The sequence below is a fragment of the Vitis vinifera genome, chromosome 7, assembly GCF_030704535.1.
Source record: "Vitis vinifera cultivar Pinot Noir 40024 chromosome 7, ASM3070453v1".
Taxonomy (NCBI): domain Eukaryota; kingdom Viridiplantae; phylum Streptophyta; class Magnoliopsida; order Vitales; family Vitaceae; genus Vitis; species Vitis vinifera.
In genome coordinates this window covers 16262504-16287509 of record NC_081811.1, presented here as the reverse complement: position 1 = coordinate 16287509, position 25006 = coordinate 16262504, and the positions used below count along the sequence as shown (strand labels likewise).

Sequence of the window (25006 nt, the reverse complement as noted above, 5' to 3'; positions counted from 1 at the left end):
GGTAGAAGACCTTCAGTTATGAAGAAGACCACTAAAACATCTAGGTAGGAGTCAATATTGTCAGTGAATATTATCCAGTTGATGCAAGATAGAATATCAAGTCTAAAGGTATAGAGAGCTCTATGAAAAACCTGATATCCAGAGTCGCGATTGATCAGTTACTGCTACCTGTTACAGAGACGCAACAGTAATTTGGCCAGATAGTGGAAATCCCCAAAATTAGTTGGTTGTATTGGCGATATATGATGAGTTCCTTGCTCTGCACCGTGTAAGAAGTTTAGTTGTTAAAGAATCTTTCCCTGACGCTTGGGAGGACCTCTATTTACTGCTTGAAAAGAACAGGTTATTCCATCCACAGGCAGAGTTTGAAGATACTGAAGGTATTATGCATATTGATGGACAGTTCCATCATTGGAATTGATGATGAGTCCACACAAGGTTTAGGCAGTGATGCGAGCTTAATCTCTGCGAAGATATTGCCATAAATTCTGTAGCAACTACCTTAGCTTATGATTAGAATAGCACCATTGTTCCCAGCTAAAAGCTGGATGTCATAAATTTGTTGAACTCTTTGAAGAATCTAAGAAGCTGAAGTCAAAAATCATAAGAGTTGAAGCTCCATCACAATCCATTGCAGCCACAAGGTTACTGGCACACGATGGACTAAATGCAGAACAGCTTGCTCGGGGTCTCAAGTCTTTTGAGTTGAAGACAACCTTTGAGGATGTTTTCCCTGCTGAGGCGACAAGTGTCAAAGAATACCTGCAGTAGGTTCATGAGATGGCAATAGTTTCCGCTATCCAGGAAGCATAGAAAAATAATCTTAAAAGTTTAAATGATTATATGATGAAAGTTATGGATAAGCTTGCTACAGCTTTCAAGAGTGCTTATGACAGTTTGGGCCTTGAGACATCTGGTAGCAAATCTACTAACATACAGAAGATTTGGTATCTGATGCAGACATTAATGGGTGAGGATACAGTTGTTTAATAGGAATCGTTTCATGTAAGGTTCTGACAAAGCTGATCTTCCTGAATGAATAGGGAATACATCCCAAATTGTGACTGAACATACAATAATTGATCACAAACAGAGACTGGCATTCAACAAATCAGAGACCCCTGAGTCTGATTCTACAATTCTGACCAAAGAACACTTCTCTGAGATCCAGTCTGTGCTTCATGAGGTTTCTTTTGACACATTGGAAAGAACTAATTCAAGTGAAGCCCCGAAGGCTACTATAGTTATTCCAAATTCAGAACCTAAAAAGATGGAAAAAGTTGCTTCAGGGTTCATCTGGAACTCAGCTAGTTTAGGTGGAAATCTGGTGATGACACAAAGGAATCATTTCCCCTCTGGCATACAGTATTTCTGTCGTTACAGATGCTCTGGCCAAAATTGTTTATTCCAGATTATTTGATTGGACTGTGGATAAGATCAATAATTTTATTGGGCAAGATCCTGATTCAAAAGTTTTAATTGAGGTTCTGGATATTTATGGATTTGAGAGTTTCAAGACAAGTAGTTTTGAGCAATTTTGTATCAATTTGGCAAAGGAGAAACTGCAGCAACATTTCAATCAGCATGTATTCAAGATGGAACAAGAAGAATATACAAAAGAAGAAATTGACTGGAGTTATATAGACTATGTTGATAATCAAGATATTCTTGATCTCATTGAAAAGAAACCTGGTGGCATCATTGCTCTTCTGGATGAGACATGTATATTTTTTCCAAGGTCAACGCATGAGACATTTTCACAGAAGCTTTACCAAACATTTAAAAGTCATAAACGCTTCAGCAAGCCAAAGTTGTCACCTACTGACTTCACCATTTATCACTATGCTGGTGATGTCACATATCAAACCGAGCACTTCCTGGATAAAAACAAAGATTATGTTGTTGCTGAGCATCAATCACTTCTGAGTGCTTCCAGGTACTCCTTAGTGGCAGACTTGTTCCCACCTTTACCTGGGGAGTCTTCCAAAACATTGAAGTTCTCATCAATAGGTTCTCGGTTTAAGCAACAATTGCAATCTTTGCTTGAAACACTGAGTGCCACTGAGCCACATTATGTTCGCTGTGTGAAGCCAAATAATCCTTTTAAGCCATCAATCTTTGAGAATAATAATGTTCTACAGCAACTACGTTATGGGGGTGCCTTGAAAGTAATTAGGATCAGTTGTGCTGGATATCCCACAAGAAGAATGTTTGTTGAGTTCATTGCTCGTTTCGGCATCCTTGCACCTAATGTCTTGGAGGGGAGCTGTGATGAGGTTACTGCTTCCAAGAGGATTCTGGAGGAGGTGGACCTTAAAGGGGATCAGATTGGTAAAGCAAAAGTGTTTCTTATAGCTGGTCAGACGACAGAACTAGATGCTCGTAGGAATGAGGTTTTAGGAAGATCTGTTAGCATTATCCAGAGAAAAGTTCGTTCATATCTAACTCGTAAGAGCTTTGTCCTGTTACGACAATCTGCCATACAAATTCAAGCCTCATGTCGAGTTCAAGTTGCATGCCATCGTTATAAAAAATGAGGAAGGAAGTTGCATGTCGGACAATCCAAAAAGACTTGCGCACGTATCTTGCTAGGAAAGCCTACAATAGGTTGTGCTCTTCAGCTATTTCTATTCAAACAGGTATGCGAGTGATGGGTGCTTGTAATGAGCTTCATTTCAGGAAGCAGACTAAAGCTACAATTATTATCCAGAGTCCATGCCGAGGATACTTAGCCCACCTTCATTATCTGAGGCGGCAATTTCCATACAATGTGCCTGGAGAGGAAAAGTTGCCCGTAGAGAACTATGGAAGCTTAAAATAGCTGTAAAGGAAAGCTAGAGGACTCTTACAAGCTAATGCAGGATGTTTTATCTCTTACATCTGTTGTATTACTGGCAGGGGTTCCATTGACCATTGTTCCTGAGCCCACTCAAGCACAATGCCACGATATAGATAGGGAAGTTTCCCAGTTCATAGCTGAGTTGGATCATGGACTCTCTTCTGTTGCAACATCCCCCCAAGCATACTCTTTGGCTTTGAATCCTACCATTAAATTACCTCACGACGAGCCCACTACATGGCTGGGCACAGTTTCTGCAACTGTCTTTGAGTACCCTTTCTTCTGATATCCTCTCCATTACTATAGGACAGGCTGCTGAACTTATTGCGAAGGTAAATGGGGGGTGATCTTGATTCCACTGAATGCAATTATGATGACTTTTGTCTTAAGATGGAGAAATATGTTGCAGAAAATATCGCTTGTGCCTATATCCTCAACTCGAGATGAACAACTTCATGTTCAATCATCATTGCATGCTGTTGGTAGATTGGTTTTGTCAAAACGGCCCTTTGTATACAGCACAGACAAACAATTCAGTATATACAACCACATACACATGGAAAGCTCTCCCAGATTGAACTGTTGGTTATTGATGAAGCAACAGCTATTCCATTGCCAGTTGTCAAGCCCTTGCTTGGTTCTTATCTAGTTTCCCTTTCATCTACCATAAATAGCTATGAAGGTAATGATTGGTCCTTATCACTAAAACTTCCTCAGCAACTGGAGGAGCAAAGTCAAATGCCCACTAAAACCCCTATTCAATACCCCTTTCAAGTCAGTAGTAAAGTGAAGAGCTGCAACAAGATTTGCTTCAAGAATTCTCCTCATCAGGGTGGTGAATCACTTTTCATACCAATCAGTTTTATTCCGGTGACTTATTATGTGTCAATTTGAGCTCATGGATCCAACAGAAACGCAGATGGGGAAAGCTGATTACACCAGAGTACTTACTCCTCAAGAACCACCCAAGTTTGTTGGAATTCTTCATCCCTTACCGGAAGTCACCAAAACTTTGAACAACAAAGAGCCACGGAAAATGCCAAACGAGGACAGAATGCATTTTGGGGTTCAACACCAGCACTGCAGTCTCAATCGCACCTCTAGACTCCACTCCTTCATGGCAACCTTGTTATACACACCTTCTCCTTTATTCGCTGCTTTGATTGGGAACTTATTGTTTTAAATAGAATTTTCGAACCATTGTTCAACTAAACATTCCCGGCTTTGAAAAATTCACCTTAGGTCTTTTCTAGGTATAGAATCCATATTCTAACACACTTTTGCTGCCATTTTCCTTCCGGCATGCATTTTCACTATTTTATTTGATTTTCAACCGATTTTCTTGATTTTTCTCAATTTTCTCAAGCATGAACAAACTCCATAATTCCAAGTCATGGAATTTATGGAATCAACTCATGCGAAATTAATTAGGGCTTTGGTGGGGGCCCGACATTCATGATACCTTCTTCAATATTGTTTGCTTGATATGTTGATTTTTTATTCTTCTTGATGATATACATGAATTTGTTTCGTATTTATTGTTGAGATGCCCTTGTTCCCATAGACGTGTGGATGCTCGCTAATCAGGTACGCTCTTTCTACCCTTCAACTCTAAAATTCTATGAATATGTATGTTATCATGAACCATGACCATGTTTGATGCCATAATCGATTGTCTTGATGCTTGTTTGATCATCTTTGATAAAATACATATAATGTGTCACATTTCCAAACTAATCTCTTATGTTTCATGATAGCGCTTGAAGAGCGGTTCAGGTACGCGCCCTAACTCTCCTTTATTGCAATTTGATTGTGTTTGGCATGCCACTCTTTAAAATCACCTTGCCTATTTAGGTATCTATAATTAACTGATTAATTGTCACACTTCCCTTAACTTTGTTAGTAGAGACCTTTGTAGGGCATAGAGGGGTGCTACCTTTTAAAGGTACCTTCCCAATAAGTAACCTGATCCCCGGACCTAGACTTGAGTTTCTCAAAGACATGCTTTTTCCAAAACTATGGAGTCACTTTTTAGGGTTTTTCTTTCTTGTTTTATTTTCCCTTCAAAATAAAAATAAAATAGGTGGCGACTCCAACTTTTCTAAAATTAATTTTTCACAAATAAAAAGCGAGTCTCGCCAATCGAGTATGGGCGCACGTGAAAAATACGGGTCCACACATATGATTAAATAATTTGATTGACCAAACTCTAAAATGACTATAAAATAAATATTGGGGTATGAAAAATTAAAAATTAATAAACTTGGTACACGAAAACCACAATATGAGATTTAACTAATTGAACGAACAAAACTTTAAAAACAAGTACAAACTTTAAAATAAAACGAATCAAAATACAAAGCTTATAACTTTGCAACTTACCTTAGCACTCATGTTGAATTTTCTAGAAGGTATCTCCCTGCAACCCACTATGTACATGTTGTGCATGAAAATATCATCATATTCATACTTGTAGTCCATGAGAAATACTCTCAAATCCATGTGTGTGTGTGTTGTCCATGGAAAATACTCCTATATGCATATGTGTTGTCCATGTAAAAACCTCATTCCTATAATGCGTTCCATATCTTATGTCAATCCCAAAAGGTTTGCAACTTGTCAAAATCCTTCCTCAATGCAGTCCCTCTAAAATCTGGGATGTTCCAGATTTTTTTTCTTTAAAAAAAATCTGCATCATTTTCACCTTCAAACGTTGTGTGTTCTCAATCCTATGTCAATCCCAAAAGATTTGCAGCCTGTAAAAATCCTTCCTCGATGCAATCCCTCCAAAACCCAGGTTGTTCCAATTTTTATTTTTTTAAAAAAAAAAATCTGCTTCATTTTCACCTTCGAACGTTGTGTGTTCCCATCCAGAATGTTGGATATTGCCAAGGAGTTCCATCTCATCTCCTCTACCCTTGCACCTCTAATTTCACATCCGGCCAAAGGTTCTCAAATACACCCGTCACTTCATAATTCCCTTAACTTTGGTTGGTATACCAAATAGCTCCACTTCCAACATCATCACCCACGCCCGAACCATAGTCATAGCCAAGGCGTTATACCCAGAAAAATCACATGGTGGTAAACTGCCTAATGCACACTATGGGATGGACACCATAACTCAAGGAAAACCACAACCTTATAACAACAAAAGAAACAAATTATAAACACAAATCATTAAGCCATTAAATGAAGCTTCACCTCATGCATTCACAGGCTAGGTTAGAGAAACCATGAATTCTAAGCAAGAAATAAAAAGAAGATCATCTTTAGTCATCACGCAACAAAACTAAACTACATATGTACTATTCATTCAACATAAGCAAAGAAACAGTAGCTGGAAATAATAGCAACCAACTTGCAAATGTCTTAGACTTTAATATACAACATATGGTCATCTGCTACCTATACCCCAAAAGCGACAAATAGATATCCAGGGACAACAAGAAATTAATGAAGAACCGGGTAATAATGAGAATGAATAAGAAACTTGGAATAGTCATACCTCAAGGTGTCTCTCTGGTTCTATTCCTCTGTTTTTGGCTTATCAAAAAACGTCTTTTCTAGAATTTCTCCGCCTCTAAACCCAGCTCTCTCCTCCTGCAACTCTCTCTCTCTATTTTTCTCTCTATTCTCCTTTTTCATTTTTTTCTTTTCTTTTCAAATATGAATGCTCCTTCTTCACCGTTTTTTCTCCCTTTCTCTTATATCACTCCTTGAAAACCTCTCCACTCTCTGCTCTAACCACTCTCCCCTCTCTGTTTTTTTTTTTTTTTTTTTTTTTAAATCTGAATGTTCTCCGTCAAAAAACTTCTCCCCCTTCCTCCAAACTTCCTCACTAGTTTTCTTTTCTTTCTTTTTCTCTCAAAACCTCTCCTCTTCCTCGTTCTTCTTTTCAAATCTCAACCCTCTTCCTAAACCCAAACGATTCTCTTCCTCTTATCTCTCTCTTCTCTCTGTTTGCTATTTTTTCCTTTTTCTTTCCTCTCATTCCTCTCTCTTTGAAAACCTCTCCAATTTCCTTCCAAACTTCCCTAAACGTCTCTCCATCCCCTTTTCCTTCTCTAGCTTTTATCAGACTTCCCTTTACCTCTTCATTTTCTTTTCTTCTCCTTTAAGATTACCTTTCAGCTCCCATTTTCCATGCACCTCCTTGGAAAACCCCAACTGCTCCTTTTTTTTTTTTTTTTTAAATTCCTTCCCCATATTTCCATGTCTTATTTTCTTCATTTTTCTTCTTTTTCAAAAACTTCGCCACTTTTTTTCATGTAGCTGCCCGATTCCCATGCCTCACCATTTGTGTTTTTTTTCTTTTTTTCTTTTTTTAGTTAATAAAATAAGAAAATAAAAATAAAAATAAAGATAAATAAACATTAAAAAATGAAAATAAAATAAGAAGGATAACTTAATAATAAAAAGAACATACAATAAATTAATACTAACAATAATAATAACACTAGTAATAATAATAATACTAATAATAATATTAATAACTAATAATACTAGTAATAATAATAATAGTAATATAAGATCCTCAATCACTTGGAATTTTCTAAAAATAAATAAACGGATGAACAAATAAATAAAGCAGGAAAAATAAATAAATACCACATGCACGTAACAATAATCTAAATATTAAACTAAAACACAAATAAAAAATATAAAAAATATATCAAATCGACACAATTAAACATTGAAAATTCATCTCAAGCAATCAAAATCAAAATCAAGCCAAATACTCACCTAATCTCAAAAATCAAGCAATCAAGAAATTAATCTTAGGGAATTAAGCCCAAAAAAGGATCTAAGTGACCTAGGTGAAAAAGTGCCTAAGTGGCCTAAGTGGAAAGTGTCAAGGTGAATGAAGTGGAAATTAAACTAAGGAGGTGTCTAAGTGATAAAAAATGTGCTAAGTGACCTAGAAGGTTTAGAAAAGTGCCTAAGTGATGTAGGGTGATTAGAAATGTGTCAAGTGACCTAGAAGTGTACCTAATGGGTCAAGTGCATCTAAATGGGCCTAGGGTGCCAAAGTGGGCATAAGGTGGTGCTCAATGGGTTACCAGGGAATTATTGTAAAGTATCAAACGAACACATAATAGGACATGTGCTAGGAGGACAAAATGAAGAGTCTACACTAGGTAGTGTAGATTCTTCCACTGCTCCATGGTATGTCCATGCTCCTTATGATAGGAGCATCTTTGCTTCCAATCTCGCCTGGTCGAATTAGTCTTGATCGACTCTAGTCATCTGAACTTAGGCAACTCTTAAATTAGCAGAAGGAGCTACTCATAAGAGACAGTCAATGAGGTGAGCCTTAGGGGCTACTGCTACTGTCGTCCGTCCTACTTTCGTCCCCCTTGTTTGGACTGATTGTTCGAGGGCTTTGAGCTTTGAGCTTTATTATTTTTTGTTGGTCGGTTCATAACTAGAACTTGTTGAAAAGCTACTCAAACATCATCTTCGAGCATAGCATACTAATTCGTCCGCTTGAACAAGTTGTCCATCGAGGCGACGACTTTTTGGCGAGGGATTCAAAGAACGAAGAATTTAGGCTTATGCTCCTTTTAAAGATTTAGATAATGGCGTCCATGCTATGGAACTCAACCTGGAGTGCCACCTGGTCGAACCGCTTCATGAAATCCCTTAGTGATTTGTTCTCTTGCATCTTAATATTTTGCAATGTGTTTATATTTTGTTTTAGCATACAAAACATAAGTGGTGGCAGAAAAATACCTCAGAAATATCGCGAAATGAATTGATGGAATTTTGAGGAGCCGATGAAACCATGAAAAGGTCGAACCATGGAGGTTGGTAGGAAAGACTTTATAGAGCAGGACATCGTTTCCAGTGTCCAATGTCATCAACTGCCGATGGTGCCGTAAATGATAAAAAATGGGTCACTCGTCCCATCGTACATAGTGAACTTGGGTACCAAGAACCTTTTAAGAGGCTCGTAGCTAATTATATGAGGGTCGAACAACGTGGAGGGCATATCATCCAATCGTCGGTTGATGAAGTTGAGGGATGCCTTTCCTATGGGCCTGGGCACTGCTAGTAGCTCCGCTTATGGTGGTTGGAAGCTTGGTGACACATCCTATTTTAGTTTGGCCCAACCAGGCCTTCAAGGCTTCGGATATGCGAGGTGGTGCATGTGCCTGTTGGTCTTAGGGTCCTAAGCAGCCCCTTATTGTGTCAAATAGGTGGGAACCTTGTCGTTGTCCCATTTTTCACTTTTCTCTTATGGAACTAGTAGCTTCATCAGGATGAGACTAGTTAGTTGAGGGATAAGCCTGTTCGAGCCAAGTAGGAGAGCAACTAAAGGAAAAGTCGTCCTCGTGCGTATGGTAAGATGGCTCAACGTGCCATTGGGATGAGCGTGTTGTCTAGCTGCTGTTCCAGTTAAGGTTGGTCTATTGAGAAGGGGTGAGAAGGCTCTATGAGCGACGCCTCTCAGCCATCTGAGCTCGTGACTCCTGGTTTTCATACATCAACTGTTCAACTTGTTAGAGCAGTGACTACATACAACGATCATTTTCTTCTTGCTTTCTTTCTATTTTGGCTTGTCAAGCTTGGAAGTGGTCAACCACAGTGGTTGACTGGGATGCATTAGATGTATTGGCCATCGTGCTAGTATGTTTTTTGTGTCTTTCCCACAGGTGGCACCAATGTTGTTCCACAATCCAAATAGGTGGCTTCGTCTAGCTACGAAGAGTTGGATGAATGGTACGACCAACAATTCCATCTAAATCACTTAAGATGCAAACACTTTTGGTATCTGCCCAAAAGTTGTTCGGATGGTTTGTCCAAGTGTGCCCCTTCGATGCAAAAGTCAGTAAGTAGCTTAAACAAGTAAGGGAATTTGTCAAAAAGAAAGTGTATACCATTTGTTTATACATATTGTAGTGTAACGCCTTTCCAGGTGTCTTAATAGCACCTTACTTGCGCTTGATTGTGCGATATTATGGCATTGACTACCGATGCATAACAATTGTCTTGCCATGATGATTCGTTGAGTATGAAATGTTTCCCAATAACAGTTGTATTTAATATAGAGCGTGTCTGATGCATAATATGACATTAATGGGTGAGTAAATGCGTGAAAGACAGTTGGATGTTAGTTTTGTAGTATCCATGTAGGATTTGTCTATCTAACCTACTTTGGGACAGATCAATCACTCAGTCTTAGGGCCATTAGTTTCCATGTATGGCCGAAGGCAGTTTTAATATGGCTTGCCCAACCAAACAGCCATGGGAAAGTGAAGGACTACATGATGACCTTGCAAAGGGGGTCCCACTACAAGACAAATATAAAAATATTTATATATATCGTCATTTTTTTATATCCTGTATATCCTTCCATATATTTTAATTTCTTTGGTAAAATTAAAATAACTTCCATATATATTATTAATTTTTCTATTATTTTTTAAGTTTTTCCCAATATTTCTGTGAGTTTTTCTTCTTTTTTTTTAATCCATTTTCATTCCATCAATATTTCCTATAAATATCAACAAAACAACTTCAAAATATCAATTTTACTTCTTAAATCATTTTTAAAAATATTTCACAATATTTTCATGAGTTTTAATCATTTTTTATCTCATCAATATTTTGTATCAAAATATCTATCGATATTTCCTGATTTATCTATAAAATATGGTTATCGATATATTCATGAAAACTTATATTTTCATCTTTGTTCATTGTTAAAGATTCATCTGCATTATTTCATACATACAATTGACTTTTTGTAGATATTAATACACAAGATTAAAAACCGTGTTTAGATGAAATCTGAGGACCATCAAATTAATTCTAAAATGTTGAATACGCTGTACATGGAAACTATCAATGAAATCAAAGGACCATAAATTGCATTTAGGTTCATTGATTAAAATTAAACATAGTGATAAAGTGAATATTGTAATTTATTTATTTATTATTTATTATTTTTAAAAACAACAAATCATAATAACTTTTATATAAAATGTATGTGCTCCTATATAACTAGTAGAGATTGAAAAATATGTAGTAAAAATAAAAACAAAAAATATATCTAAATGGCACCTTATAGATATATATATCATAAATTTAATTTTGACTTCATAAATTAAATTCATCAAAAGTGACACAACAAATCATGTTACGAGTTCAGAAATACTTGTTTTATACTTGTAATATAATAGAAAATAAAAAAAATCATAAATTATTTATATTAAGTGACTGAAATTAAAATTAATAATTTTGAGTCTCAAAATTGTTTCCTTTACTTATTTGTTCTCCTTTCGTATTTTGGATGAGGCTAAGTGGGTGTTTGGTAAACCAACTTAATAAGTTAAAGTGATTTAATTACTTAATTTAAGTCATTCAAAATGTTTGATAAAATAACTTAAAGTCAAAAATAATTTTAAATAATAAATAAAAAGAATTAACTTATTCTTAAATTCACACCTTTATTTTACATTTTTACCTTTATTTACCCTAATTACTTCTACAATATCTTTTACTACTCTATGACCTCCATTATTACTCACTTCCTTTGTTTTAGTTATAATATATGAGAATAAATATGTCACTTTGATGATTTATAATAAATTTTAATTAATTTTATCAAACAATAAGAATTACGTAATAAGTTTTAATTCAACAACTTAAAAATAATTTAACTTAAAGTTAACTTGAATGATTAAATAATAAATGTTTAGTTTTACTAGACACCTAAGTATAATTTAAGTTAAAGTTAGCTTAAATGATTAAGTAGTAAATATTTAGTTTTATCGGATATTGTTAAGCCGGGGAGCCTTTAATTAAATATTCACATGGTTTGTTTGATTTTCTTGTTTTTCATTTTTTTTTTTTTTGAAAGAGCATCATAATGAAGAAATCAACTTTAATCAAATAAGGTTTTCCAAATTCCTCTTAATCAAATTATACCTTTTTGAAATTCATAATTCAATTTCTTTTTGAGAACTAGTGTATTTTATTTCTTAGGAAAAAAAAAATTATTTTACTACATGTGTTTCTAATAATAATAATAATAATAATAATAATAATAATAATAATAATAATAATAATAAAATGATAAGATAATTGATGTCTATCAAATTTTAAATATGAGTAGTTGGTAGGTATGATTAAATTTAAACAATTAAATAAAAATAAAAATAAAAATATATATGAAATAAGAGTAGAAATAAATCATATTAAAGATGAAAAAAAAGATTTGGATATCAATTATTGAGCTATGGACCGTTAAATAAAAATATAAATATATAAGATGATAGTATAAATAAGTCATATTAAAATGTGGAAAAATAATATTAAATATAAATAAATAAATAAATAAAAGTATAAATATATAAGATGGGTATAAACAAGTTAATTTAAAGTACAAAGGAATAAAATTAAAATATAAATAAATGCTATTAAGGTATAAGAGGAGAGAGAGAGAACCAAAATTTATTGTGATTGGACCTAATAATAATGCAATGTTTTTTTTTTATTTATTAAAAAGTAAAGAAAAAAAAAGAGAGAGGGGTCTAATGAAGACAGACACAATTAATAAAAAATTATTGTGACTGGACCTAATAATAATGCAATTATTTATTTATTTATTAAAAAGTTCAAAAAAAAAAAAAGAAAAATAAAAGAGAGGGGTGTAATGAAGACAAACACAATTTACATAAAAAATTATTGTGACAGGACCTAATAATAATGCAATGTTTTTTTTTTAATTAAAAAGTAAATTTAAAAAAAAAAGAAAAAAAAAAGAGAGGTCTACAGACACAATTATGTTCATAATAATAGTCTCGATTAAAACGACGCCGTATCAGGGCAGCAACCTTACCCTTTCCACTAAACCGTTAAGGGAACTGACACGAACCTTGATGTTTCGAAAAAAGGAAAAACGCATGCAATGAATTAGACTTGCTTTCACGGACGGTATGTGCATCATTGCCTCTTTCTCCTCCCTCCCTCCAGTTGGAATCTCCTCAGTTTAGTAAAGTGGAAAATCCACGGTTTCTCTCTTTTCCGATGGGGAAACCCTAGAAATGGCCTCCACTCTCTGTTGCGTGATTGTTGTGATTCTGGTGAATTTTGCTGCCATCCATGCCAGGATTCCTACTACTCTGGACGGTCCCTTCACGCCTGTTACCGTCCCTTTTGATCAGAGCTTGCGTGGAAAAGCCGTCGATTTGCCCGACACCGATCCCAGAGTGCGCCGCCGCGTCAAAGGCTTCGAGCCTGAGCAGATTTCGGTCGCGCTCTCCGCCTCTTTCGATTCCGTTTGGATCTCTTGGATCACAGGTTCGCTTTGTCTTTTTCTCCATCAATGCGTTTGCACCAATTTGATTGCAGGAATCATCAATATGTGATTAGTGTTTTCTTTCCCTGAAAAAAAATGTCTTTTTCTCTTTTTCTAATTTTTTTTTTCTTTTCGAGTTTTAATTGAATTTGAACCCCTGCGAATCCAGTAGTGGTAGGTTTTTCTTACCTTTTTCTTTGATGTTTTCGTGATTTTGTTTATCTGCAGTTCGCTGTTTATGTTTAAATCTGTCAACGAAGTGTGTATTCTCTCTCTCTTGAGAGATTTAATTTAATGAATTACCTAGAGTACGAAATATGAGCCTTTGTCATTGTGAATCAATCAGTTCAGATGTTTTTCTTTTTTATTATTTTTCTCGGCAGCTTGGTATTTATGTGCAATCTGGGAGAGTGAAATGATCATCCTTCTAGAAGTTATGTTCTGGTTGGTAGTTGCGCAAACAGGGACAAAAGGAAAAAAAAAAAAAAGTGGAATAATTCATTACTGACTCCTTTCGATTTCCAATGTTCTTTTCATTCTTCCATTGTCGGGCATTAAATAATCTAGACCAGTAATTATGGAAAAAAAAAATGTGTTGTTTGTGTTTTTTGATACATTATGGATATGGAAGTGACAGGACTTGACTTTGATGTCTGTTCCTCAGCATTTCCCCCTTTTTAAGATTAAAACTAGAAAAAAAGGAAAAAAGAAAAAAGTAAAAAAAAGAGTTGCTATTAAAAATTAGGTTCAGTGGCTGGCTTTTAGCCTTTGTAACTGGTCAAGTTTGTTTTACTGAACTTGAAGGGGAAAGTAAACAATGGTGCTTTGATTTGGTTGTTGTGATGTTAGTCTACAACATTGATCTGTTTAATTTCTTGGATTTATTTTAATTTTGGGCCTTATGGTTATTTATATTTTTTGCTGCTATTTGATGCTTGTATAATGAGTCGCTCTGGAATTTGGCAGGGGAATTCCAAATTGGTTATAATATAAAGCCATTGAATCCCAAAACTGTCTCAAGTGTTGTTCGTTATGGAACATTAAGATATCCATTACGTCGTAAAGTCATGGGCTATTCTCTTGTCTACAATCAACTTTACCCTTTTGAGGGCCTCCAGAACTATACTTCTGGAATCATTCACCACGTCCGTCTCGCAGGTATACTCCTTTCTCCTTATATGTTTTCTGTTATTCATCAGGATGGATTTCTTATACAAGCAATGCAGATTGATGTTGCTTTTTTGTAAACAACCTTTTATGCATATGATTTTGTATTAAAAAAAAAAAGGTCACTGGAGCTTGTCTGTGTGGCTCCAGAGACAGAGACACTGAATTCTTTCTGTTTTTAATCAATTTGTGAACCAATCCATCATTGTAGATAGAGATATTACAAATAATGGATTCTATCATCATGAGTGACAGTAAAAATTTCGAGATGGAGATGTTTCATGAAATCCTCTAACTGATCTTTGACCACAAATTTTGACTGTGTTTCCATTTTTGGCTAGTGGGTCCATTTAGTATGGTGGATTTATATCTTTAAAATCATATGAGATGCAATGTAATCATTCAAATCTCAAGGGCCATCCAAACATATCCCTAAAATTTTCTTTGGAAAATTTTTGTACCATTAGAACCACATATTATTCATTAAATTTTGTTTTTTCCATAAATATTTAATGTCATGGTCATCTAGGTCAGTGGTGGAGCCAGCAAATGGTTTGAGGGGAGAGGCAAATCTAGCTATTAATTTCAGCAGGGGCAAAAAATTAACAAAAAGTATGTATAGTCTAGTGGTAACAAGAGGATTCTTTACCTATTCATGTATTGGATCTGCCCCTAGTCTAGATATCATTATGGAAAACAAAATTTTCTTCCCAAAATCCAATGTTTGTACAATGGGATATAAATTTTCTTTTCTTGAAAATGCTATATTTGATTTGCATAATACAGAAGGCTAGTGAGTTCAAATAATTTCATGGCCTTAGGGTCATTATGAATATCCACTGGGCAACGAAGTAAAGATCTCTTTCAACCCAACAGGCGTCATGGCTATCGAAGTTAGTGTATGACAACAAAAGTTAGTTTACCTAAGTTCTAATGCCCATTCAACAACTAGCGAGAATGAGTTAGCAATTACCTTCACCTCAATTGAAATCATGTAGTTTCTTTGTATATTTATTTATTTTTTGTTTTTATATACTTTAAAAGGGTATAATTTATATATATGGTCTGAAACAGACCAATGAGGAAGATAACAAGTTAACACTGTTAGAACTTTCCACCTAATAAGAATAATCTATTGCATCCATTGCTTTGCATATCAATAAATTACTACTTTTTAGAAATGCAAGCAAAGAGTTACACTACAACATATCAATTGGAAACATGAGGCTGAGAAATGGTTTCAATTAGACTGGACTATTCTAAACATCGAACTTATTAATTCTTCATTCTCATCCATCTTGTGCTTCTCAAATTTAGAGTCTATTTGGAAGTGATTCTAGAAGTGTCAGTAGCCCTTTATAATACTTGGAAGTGTTTTCCGCACAAAATATTGAATTATAGAAAATGTGTTATTTTACTTTCTATGATCGTTTTTAATACCGACATGTGGTTTTTTTTTTTTTTTTATAAACTTATACATCTTTGTGGACTTCTATGTAGGATTGAAACCTAGTACACGGTACTATTATCGATGTGGAGATCCCACTATTGGAGCCATGAGTAACATCTATTCTTTCAGGACAATGCCAGTTTCTGGTCCAAGGAGCTACCCAAGAAAAATAGGAATCATTGGAGATCTAGGTCTTACATACAATTCGACAGCCACAATTGATCACTTGATTAGTAACAAACCTGATCTTGTTCTACTTGTGGGTGACGTAACATATGCAAACCAGTACCTCACAAATGGAACTGGCTCTGACTGCTATTCTTGCTCATTTCCACAAACTCCAATACATGAGACGTATCAGCCTCGTTGGGATTACTGGGGAAGGTGAAAAATGAACCATTACATTCTTTTTTCTTTTCTTTGTTTTTTGGGCCCCATTTAGAAAATCTAAGAGAACAAGGGAAAGAAGGAAAATGTTGAAAATAGCTTGAGAAAGAAATTACTTTTTAAGGCTGACATTTTCCTTTCCATTCCTTTGTTTTTTCTGAGAGCTGAGACATAGAGCCTAGCATGTGAAATGATTTCTCCACTGTTTGTGTCTAATTCAATATTTTATCTTACTTTGCTATTGTGGGATGGTAGTTTACAGGTTTATGCAAAATTTAGTTTCTAAAGTCCCAATGATGGTGATAGAAGGGAACCATGAGATAGAAGAACAGGCTGAAAAGAAGAATTTTGTAGCTTATAGTTCGCGATTTGCATTCCCTTCTAAAGAAAGCGGATCGGCATCAACATTCTACTACTCCTTTAATGCAGGGGGAATACATTTTATCATGCTTGGAGCCTACGCTGCTTATAATAAATCAGGTAAAAAGGGTGCTTCTCTTTTTATCCTTTATGCTTTTCACCCTGATGTGTTGAACAATATGCTATCAACTTCCCTAGGTGAGCTTCATTTTGTCTCCATTCTAAAATTGTCATTAGATGTTCATCCTTGGTGCCAATTTATAAGACCAATCCTAAATACATAGAAAGACAAAATACAGGAACTTTGGAAATTTTATATATAAAAATTGTTGACTAGGTACTATTAATCTGCATCCACTAAGATTTTGTTGGCTCAGAGTGCTAGAGGCCAGACAGAAATGAGGCAGTTATATTTTGTTTATGATAGAATCTGAAGGCCCAACTCCATGCTTGTCAATTGAGTCATTACAGAACAATCAAATAGTCTTACTGCAAAAATTTGGAGTTTACTTTTTCTAAAGAAAATACTTGAAACCTGAAAAATGATCCTAGAAAAATGATGAATGGAATGGAAAGATGGTACTTCAATGGGATGCACACACCACTCCTGGCTGCTTGGTGTTGATTGATGAATAATTTAGCATTTCTGGAGAGAGAATTTTCCTATGTTTCTTCCATGGGTGTGTTCCCATTTTAGGATGGAATGCTCTAGGGCATCTGTTGGTATTGCTCACCAGTCCAGTGATATTTGAAACCTTGCAGCCATGGGTTGCAGTTTTTGTTTACACTTTGAAATATGAATTTGCCTGGGAGTCTACCTGATGGTGTTTGTTTTGACTTGATAATTCTTGTTTGAATATAACGTACAAATTTGATCATTCTGAGCAACCAACTAATATGTTGTTGTATTTATTTTTCTTCTACAGCGGATCAATACAAGTGGCTGGAGAGGGACTTGGCTAAAGTTGACAGATCCATAACTCCATGGCTGATAGCTGCTTGGCACCCACCATGGTATAGTTCATATAAAGCCCATTACAGAGAAGTGGAGTGCATGAGGCAGGAAATGGAAGAATTGCTCTACTCTTATGGTGTTGACATAGTCTTCAATGGACATGTAAGTGAAAATATCTGCTAATGAGTAATGATGATATGTGGAGGGGTGGTTAGAACTATTACAGCTAAGGGACGTATTTTGATGCATGTCATCCTACTGTAAGAGAAGTCAGCTTTCCATCTTTTATGATGTTGGCCCTATCAATTGTCCTCTTTCCCAAAACACCCCAATATGAGCCATTCTGATCTAGTCATTTAAGGGCAAAATGCGTTTTGAATAGTTACCTAGTTTCTCTCTCCTCTTGCTGAAATCTTATAACTATTTTCAGATTGCCATACAGGCCATGAGAGTTGTGTCAAAACAATTTCCCTTTTAGTGTGCATGAAATTGTTCTATTTCATTTCCACAGTACCTGGAAAACAAATCTCTCCAAGGAATTGATCCATCACCTAATCAATAATGAAAATTGAGACACCATTCTTCCTGAAATCCTGAACATTATCCTCTGCATAAAACCAAATAATCTTCTGTCATATGCTATGGAGAAGAGACTCATTCTGATTCTATGAAGACCAGAGTGTCCATTTTCTCTACTGGTATTTGGGAGTGCCTTGAACCTTTTTATTAATGTTAATATAACAAAAAGATTTAAGTAGTGGTCTGTCAATATTAGTTGTTTGTTGAAGTTCATTGAATGTTCTTTTTGGAAGTCTTTCAATATCAACTGTTGGCTCAAGAGCTTTTAATTTGTTTTTTTTTTTTTTTACTGGAAATAACCTTCAGGTTCATGCCTATGAGAGGTCAAATCGAGTTTATAACTACACATTAGATCCTTGTGGTCCTGTTCATATTATGGTAGGAGATGGGGGTAATCGGGAGAAGATGGCAATTGAACATGCTGATGCACCTGGTAAATGTCCAGAGCCATCAACTACTCCTGATACATTCATAGGTGGATTTTGCGCAACAAACTTTACATTTGGTCCAGCAGCAGGTAAGTTCTGTTGGGACCGGCAACCTGATTTCAGTGCCTTCAGAGAAAGTAGCTTTGGCCATGGGATCCTGGAGGTTCTCTCTCTCTCTCTCTCTCTCTCTCTCACACACACACACACACACACAAATTGTTAGTACATCAAAATCATTTTTGAATGAAGGGGGGGATTGTGCATTCTAAAGTCATGCATATAAGATCATGGTGGAGAATAACTATTTTGTTAAGTGCCTAAGAACCTGTTTTTAGCTACAAAAATGAATAGATAACTAATAAATTTCCATAACTAGTGGGTGCCGAAACATGATACATGATGTTCATGTGAGGAGTGGTGAATTTCCCCAAGGGGCATTATGAAGAACAAGTAGGATACAATCCACCAGAGCATATGTTTCTACTTTATAGTTCTGCAAATAAGGACTATAGAGGACATGTATAAATATGTTGATGAGTAGTTGTGATGTATGACTTACAGGTGAAGAATGACACATGGGCCCTGTGGACCTGGTACCGGAATCAAGACTCTAGAGATAATGCTGGGGATCAAATTTACATTGTCAGGACACCTGATATGTGCCCCACCCTTTCAGCTGTAACTAAACTTTGGTCTGCAGCCAGATGAATACTTTACTTACAGTAAGAGTTGATGGAAGAACCAATAACTCAGAAGTAGTCTGCAATGGAAAAGAAGTATCGAATAGGTTACTTTACTCACGCTTGAGAGTGCGTTAGATATGATCACTAAATGGCTAACCACACTGAAATGTTGTTGTTTGGTAGCCGTTGTGTTGTAAATTGTATAAGAAAAAAAATATATATTGTAGCGGGCTGCACTGGCTAAGAAAAATGTCAAATCACAGGTGTCTTTTTGTAGTTATACCATGAAAGCATATGGTATGTAAGCAAAGTAAGTGTGCAAAATAAAGGACATTCCAAGATTCTTCCTTCCCCAAATTCAAAATCAATCTGAGAAAATAGATCTTACTAAACATTTAGTTATAAACCCCTCATTAGAAATTTACAAGAACATGCCCAAAATTTATTCTATGTAAAAAGAAACCCAAGGAAATTCTCCCCCCATAGAACCTCTCTTGGCAGTTGGTCTTGATCCGCCGCATTACCATACTTATCCGGAAGCTTCTCCTTCATTTGGGATCTCAGCTGCTCCTTTTCCAGCTTATAATTCTTGAATACAAACTCAGCTTGAGATGGAGCTGCCTGCAATTGAACTTGTGCTGCTGCTGCTGCTGCTCCCTTTCCAGATGCATCCCAAGAAAACATGTTGAGTTGCTTCAACTCCAATGCTTCACCAGAAGTCCAGATGAGTATGCGATAGAAAAAAAAAAATGAAGAAAATCAAATTAACTACAAAAAACCTCGCACTCACCCCATAAAATCTGTGGTTAGGATCGGGTTTTGGGATCATAATATGCAGAATTAAGGTCAAGACTGTATCTTCTCGTATTCGCAGGTTCCTTAAACATCAAGAAATTCATACGTGCATCGTTGCCCAAAAACACAAAAACCTCCACATTTCATAGACATTTCCAAAAACCAAAAACAACGCAAGATCATTCAAGAAATCGAAAGACACCTAAACATCATTCAAGAAACAACCATAATTTTTTTATACGTTAGTAAAATCAAAATCAGGTTCTTTTAAAATCGGGGATAGAAGCCTCCCCAAGAAATTTTTTATCAAAAACAAAGCATGAACTAACAAGAAAGGGAGTAATCAAGAAAATTAAATAGAAGAATATTTATGGAATTTGTTGGTAATTATCTGACCAAGAAGTAGCCATAAGAGATTTGTATGTACAATGTAGGGTTTATGAGTTCTTTTGGGTGTATAAATTTTGTCTTAAGGTCTGTGGTTCTATCATTGCATATGGTTGTGTGGTTCCCAAAACGTGACGGCAGTAAAATAAGGGATTTATTGATCAAAAGGGACGGTACGATACACTTGTTACAGTGTCAATAGGATAACCCCACGTCTTTTTGTCTTTTACAAAATTCTTCATCACATTGTGTCAATCCAAATAATTTTTTGGATTAATTGATTATAAAGGATCAAAAACATCCCAAATTTATATAGAAGTAACCCATTTTTTTTTTTTAAACTTTATGAGTAGCGGATATAAATACTCTTAAATATTTTCATTATTTATGTGTGTTTTAAAAGAAATAGTTCCTTTTGTAAGAAAAAATAAGGGTATTTTTGTCTAAAATAAGTATTTTTTATGTTGAAAAACTGTGAATGATTAGTTTTTTAAAGTGGGAACTTTTAATCTATTATCCCTAATTTTTTTCATTCACTTCCTTTTTATAGCTCTATGCTTATTTTGATGCTATTGGGTCTGTGATTTTGAAGATCACAAGTATATTTTTGCAGATTCTCTTATATAGATTATTATTTCTCAATCTTCCGTAGAAGCTAAGTATCTTCATACAACTTACCACCATTAAAATAGTTTATTATTAAATAAGAAGAAGAAAAAGAAGTTTATTTTTTCTCAAATTATTATATTTTAGAAATTTAGACCTCAATATATTCTTCCTTGGATTTGGTTAAAATAAAATTTTCAATTATCAAATTATAATTAATATTTTTAAAATAATATTTAAATAAAATAATTATTAGAATGAAAGAACATTATAATTGTATATTGGTGTTTAAATACAGGACGAATGGTTGGAAACATCCGGAATTGAAGGAATTTACTATCAAAATATGAAGATTTTTTATTTTTATTTTTTGTTCTTTCATTAGGCTGTTCAATAAAATGAAAGAAAAAATTAATCCTTAAAGAATAAAAAATCAATGAAGGATTTTACATTTTGCAAAATAATAAATATAACCTAGAGTTGAATTATATTATAAATAAAATAAATAAATATTAGAAGAAATTATTTCTAGGAAATATATTCAAAGATCAAATCATACTCAAATTAGGACTATGACCTTTTGTAGACCCCCTTTGGTGGTAAAAGGCTCGGGGAGGTGATTTTGAAAGACTTCTCATCATATTTAGAAGGGGTAGGGGACCCCTAGCGGTTGACTGATGGACCCCTTCTCTAAGCCCGGACGTGCAGCTGCAGGGGGGCGGTTGCAAGCCCATGCTTGCTGATGCATGAACAGGGGAGGGGGGTGATGTTTTGCCTGAGGGGAGAAAACAGAGGAGAGAACGTCTACCAGTGGGAGGAAAAAGAAGCTAGGGAGGAGGAGGATAGGATTTCTCTGGTTGATTTCTGCTAGAGAGGAGCTTTACCAAGCACAGGTATGGCCGTTTTTTTTAGTTCATTTTTTTTTCCTATCATATTGTCTGTTCATGTATTTTTTTTGTTTGTTTAACTTTCATCCATTGTTTGGAAGTGTTTGCCCTACTAATATCTCATCCTTTTGAGCTCCATTTGAGGTTATCATGTACACGGTTTCGCATGGATTGATTTAATCTTCTCTCTCACTACCAATGACTGTGTTCCAAATCCATTTCCCTCACCTTTGCATGGCCACTTTCATACCCATCTCTCATGCTAATGCTCGTCATCCACGCTCCCACGAAGGCGCAGCAGTGCGCGACGCGGCAGCGCGAAGCCATTGCAGCTTGGACCAACTTCGAGTGCTTCGGCGACGCCTCTCGTCTCCGTTTCCTCCGTCATCACCGCCTGAAGTGGAGAAGAGCACGTGATTGAACGACCCCAAAGAGAGATGAGGATTGACTTGGGCTTTAAGCAGCTTGGACCCAGATGAAAGGCCCAAGTTTGTGAAGGCATTGGGTGTCTTGGGCTTGCCCCTTGACATCTTTGGACTTGGGCTTGAGATGGAGCTGAAGGCTTGTGGGCTTAGCTTTTTGTTTTTTTAATGATGGACGTGGGCTTGGACTTGAGGACTTAGCTTCTTTTAATGAATGAACCTGGGCTCCTTTTAGTTTAATGACTTGGGCTTGATGGAGATGGATGGAGCCCAAGGTTCTTTTAATGAATGGACGTGGGTTTAGGCTTATTGGCTTTGGGCTTAATGGAGATGGATATTATTATTATTATTGTTATTAACTACTATTATTATTATTATTATTATTATTATTATTATTATTGTTATTATTATTATTATTAACAAATATTATTATTATTATTATTATTATTAACGGATATTAATATTAATATTATTATTATTATTATTATCATCCTTATTCTTATCCTTATTATTATTATTAAAAATCTATATCCTCGCAACTTAATTTCCTAAAGTTCATTTCTTCTTATTATTATTATATTATTATCATTATTATTAATTCAAACTCTCAAAATCTTATTATTATTATTATTATTATTATTAATTCAACTTTCAAAATCTTATTATTATTATTATTATTAATTCACACTTTCAAAATCTTATTATTATTATTGTTATTAATTCAAACTTTCGAAATCTTATTATTATTATTATTATTATTATTAATATTAATTCAAACTTTCAAAATCTTATTATTATTATTATTACAAATTCAACTTTCAAAAAGTCTATGGTCTCACAGTTCAATTTCCTAAAGTCCGTTTCTCATTTTCTTTAACAAATTTCAATTTAATTACCGGAGCTCTAATCTTTTAAATTTAATTCCAAATACTCCAATTTTCAAATAAACTCCAATAATCCAGTTTTCACTCGAATGGTTTTAATCTCATTTCAGTTCCTAAATAATCTTCAGATCTTCTTGATTCTACATAAGCAATAATGATTCCTTCATAATTCTAAAACACGGGATTTGTGAGATTAGCTCATGAACAATAAATTGGGCTTTGTTGGGGGCTTTATGTTTGATCCCTTGTGATTGTCAACTGTCGTGCTTAATGTATTATGCTTAAGCTTCGTTTTGCACTCCGATGTGCATGAGCTATATTTTGTATTCATTAATTGTGTACCAATCCTGTTTCTTGATAGCGCATTGTGGCTCGTGGCCTAGGTACGCATACACTTTCATTTTGATAATTCCTTATACACATTCTGATTCCCATATATGCATGATTGATGTGAGTATCCGTCGATTTTCTTGTTGATTGCCGCATCAGCTTCATTTTATTAGTAGAGACCCAACTTTAGGGACTTAGAGGGGTGCTACAGTCCGTACCGTACCTTCCCGATAAGTAACCTGACCCTCGAGCCCGATCCGGTTTTAGGGTCTTATTTTGTTTACCCTTTTAAAATAAAACAAAAATAAGTGGCGACTCCAAGTCAATTTTTAATGAATAAAAATCAATTTTTCAAAATAAAAATCGAGCTCGCCATCGAGTGGGAAACGCATTGTGCCGGAATGCGGGATCCACAAAATGGCGACTCCATTGGGGATCGTTTAGAGGGTCAAGCTTGAACTTAGAGTGAAGCAAATGTGACATTTGATTGGACGATCAGTAGATGCTCATCTCTTGATTGCACATTGAGGATTTCTTGATGCATGCTTAGATGTCATATTCATTTGAGATTTCGACATACTAATTATGATGATTGATTTATCTTAATTGAGATTTCCGATGCCATGATTTTTCGTGCTTCACTGATATATTTGTTTGCTACATCGACATTGCTGATTTGTATCGATTGATCTTATTGCTTTGCTTAGCATATTTACTCTGATTTTTTCCATGATTGATCTGATCACTTCACATGCATACACTTGCCACTATATATCATTCGACTCGACATACTGATCCATTGGTTTGTATATTATTTTGATCGTCTTTGAGCATGATGTTTGTATCACCATTTGTATTGATTATCATATTCTCGCTTATCTTGTGTGTATACATGATGATATATCTGATCTTTGTCTGATTGCATGTCGCATGACTGTCCTCCTCTGTGTGATTGCATGCCGCTTATCTATGTGGGATGCGCATCTATCCCCTTATCTCTCACCCTCTAGTCTCGGTCACTTTCTTCATTACGGTTCTCATTTTTGCAAGTGTGAGACCTTGTGTGTGCTTGTACTCTGACCGAGATAGAGGTTAGGAGTAGGGTCTAGCGACTGGCTATACCGATGTTTGGGAGCATTCTAGAGGAGAGCGACACGTTGATGCAGATTGGAGTCCGATCATTGAAGACCTGTATAGCCCTGAGCTAGATTTCATGGATATTTGTGCAGCCAGTGTGTTCCATTTTCTGCTTTAGCTTTATAGGATTTTGGATGCACCCACACCACTCACTGTGCACTCTAGTCAACCATTGAGCGTTGAGAGTTTTGAGAGGTTTCACCATAGGAACCCCCTCCTGGGATGTCGAGGTTTATGTGGACGACATGATAGTGAAATCCCGAGATAGATCAGATCACTTGGCAGCTCTAGAGAGGTTCTTTGAGAGGATCAGGCAGTTTAGGTTGAGACTGAACCCCAAGAAGTGCACTTTTGGAGTGACTTCTGGGAAACTTTTGGGATATATGGTCAGCAAGAGAGGA

General features: G+C 35.4%; 2 protein-coding genes and 1 long non-coding RNA gene across 3 annotated transcripts; 2 read left to right on the top strand and 1 right to left on the bottom strand.

The window, feature by feature from the left end:
* Window positions 1-855: 855 nt before the first annotated feature.
* On the top strand, window positions 856-3125 carry LOC104878273 (myosin-6-like). The gene is made up of 4 exons (XM_059737709.1): window positions 856-970; window positions 1044-1290; window positions 1367-2448; window positions 2899-3125. The coding sequence occupies exons 1-4, from the start codon at window positions 856-858 to the stop codon at window positions 3123-3125; spliced, it is 1671 nt and encodes a 556-aa protein (XP_059593692.1).
* A 9605-nt stretch (window positions 3126-12730) lies between these two features.
* LOC100241268 (purple acid phosphatase 15) lies at window positions 12731-19514 on the top strand. Its single transcript, XM_002272442.4, has 7 exons — window positions 12731-13150; window positions 14115-14306; window positions 15816-16149; window positions 16415-16632; window positions 17439-17629; window positions 18353-18637; window positions 19036-19514. Exons 1-7 carry the CDS (start codon window positions 12895-12897, stop codon window positions 19180-19182), a joined length of 1623 nt encoding a protein of 540 aa, XP_002272478.1. The 5' UTR covers window positions 12731-12894; the 3' UTR covers window positions 19183-19514.
* Window positions 18316-20531, bottom strand: LOC109122087 (uncharacterized). Its single transcript, XR_002029522.2, has 2 exons — window positions 19948-20531; window positions 18316-19864 (listed from the first exon to the last, which is right to left on the bottom strand). It is a non-coding gene; the product is annotated as an uncharacterized LOC109122087 (long non-coding RNA).
* Between the last annotated feature and the right edge of the window lie 4475 nt (window positions 20532-25006).

What these genes read in the sequence shown, in the direction of transcription:
- LOC100241268 (XM_002272442.4), top strand. Translation starts at nt 12,895, where the DNA reads ATGGCCTCCACTCTCTGTTGCGTGATTGTTGTGATTCTGGTGAATTTT. An exon ending in CGTTGGGATTACTGGGGAAG is followed by an intron (nt 16,150 to 16,414) that starts GTGAAAAATGAA and finishes GGTAGTTTACAG; the next exon opens with GTTTATGCAAAATTTAGTTT. An exon ending in ACATAGTCTTCAATGGACAT is followed by an intron (nt 17,630 to 18,352) that starts GTAAGTGAAAAT and finishes AATAACCTTCAG; the next exon opens with GTTCATGCCTATGAGAGGTC.
- LOC104878273 (XM_059737709.1), top strand. Translation starts at nt 856, where the DNA reads ATGGATAAGCTTGCTACAGCTTTCAAGAGTGCTTATGACAGTTTGGGC. An exon ending in TCTGATGCAGACATTAATGG is followed by an intron (nt 971 to 1,043) that starts GTGAGGATACAG and finishes CTGAATGAATAG; the next exon opens with GGAATACATCCCAAATTGTG. An exon ending in AGTTCGTTCATATCTAACTC is followed by an intron (nt 2,449 to 2,898) that starts GTAAGAGCTTTG and finishes TATTACTGGCAG; the next exon opens with GGGTTCCATTGACCATTGTT.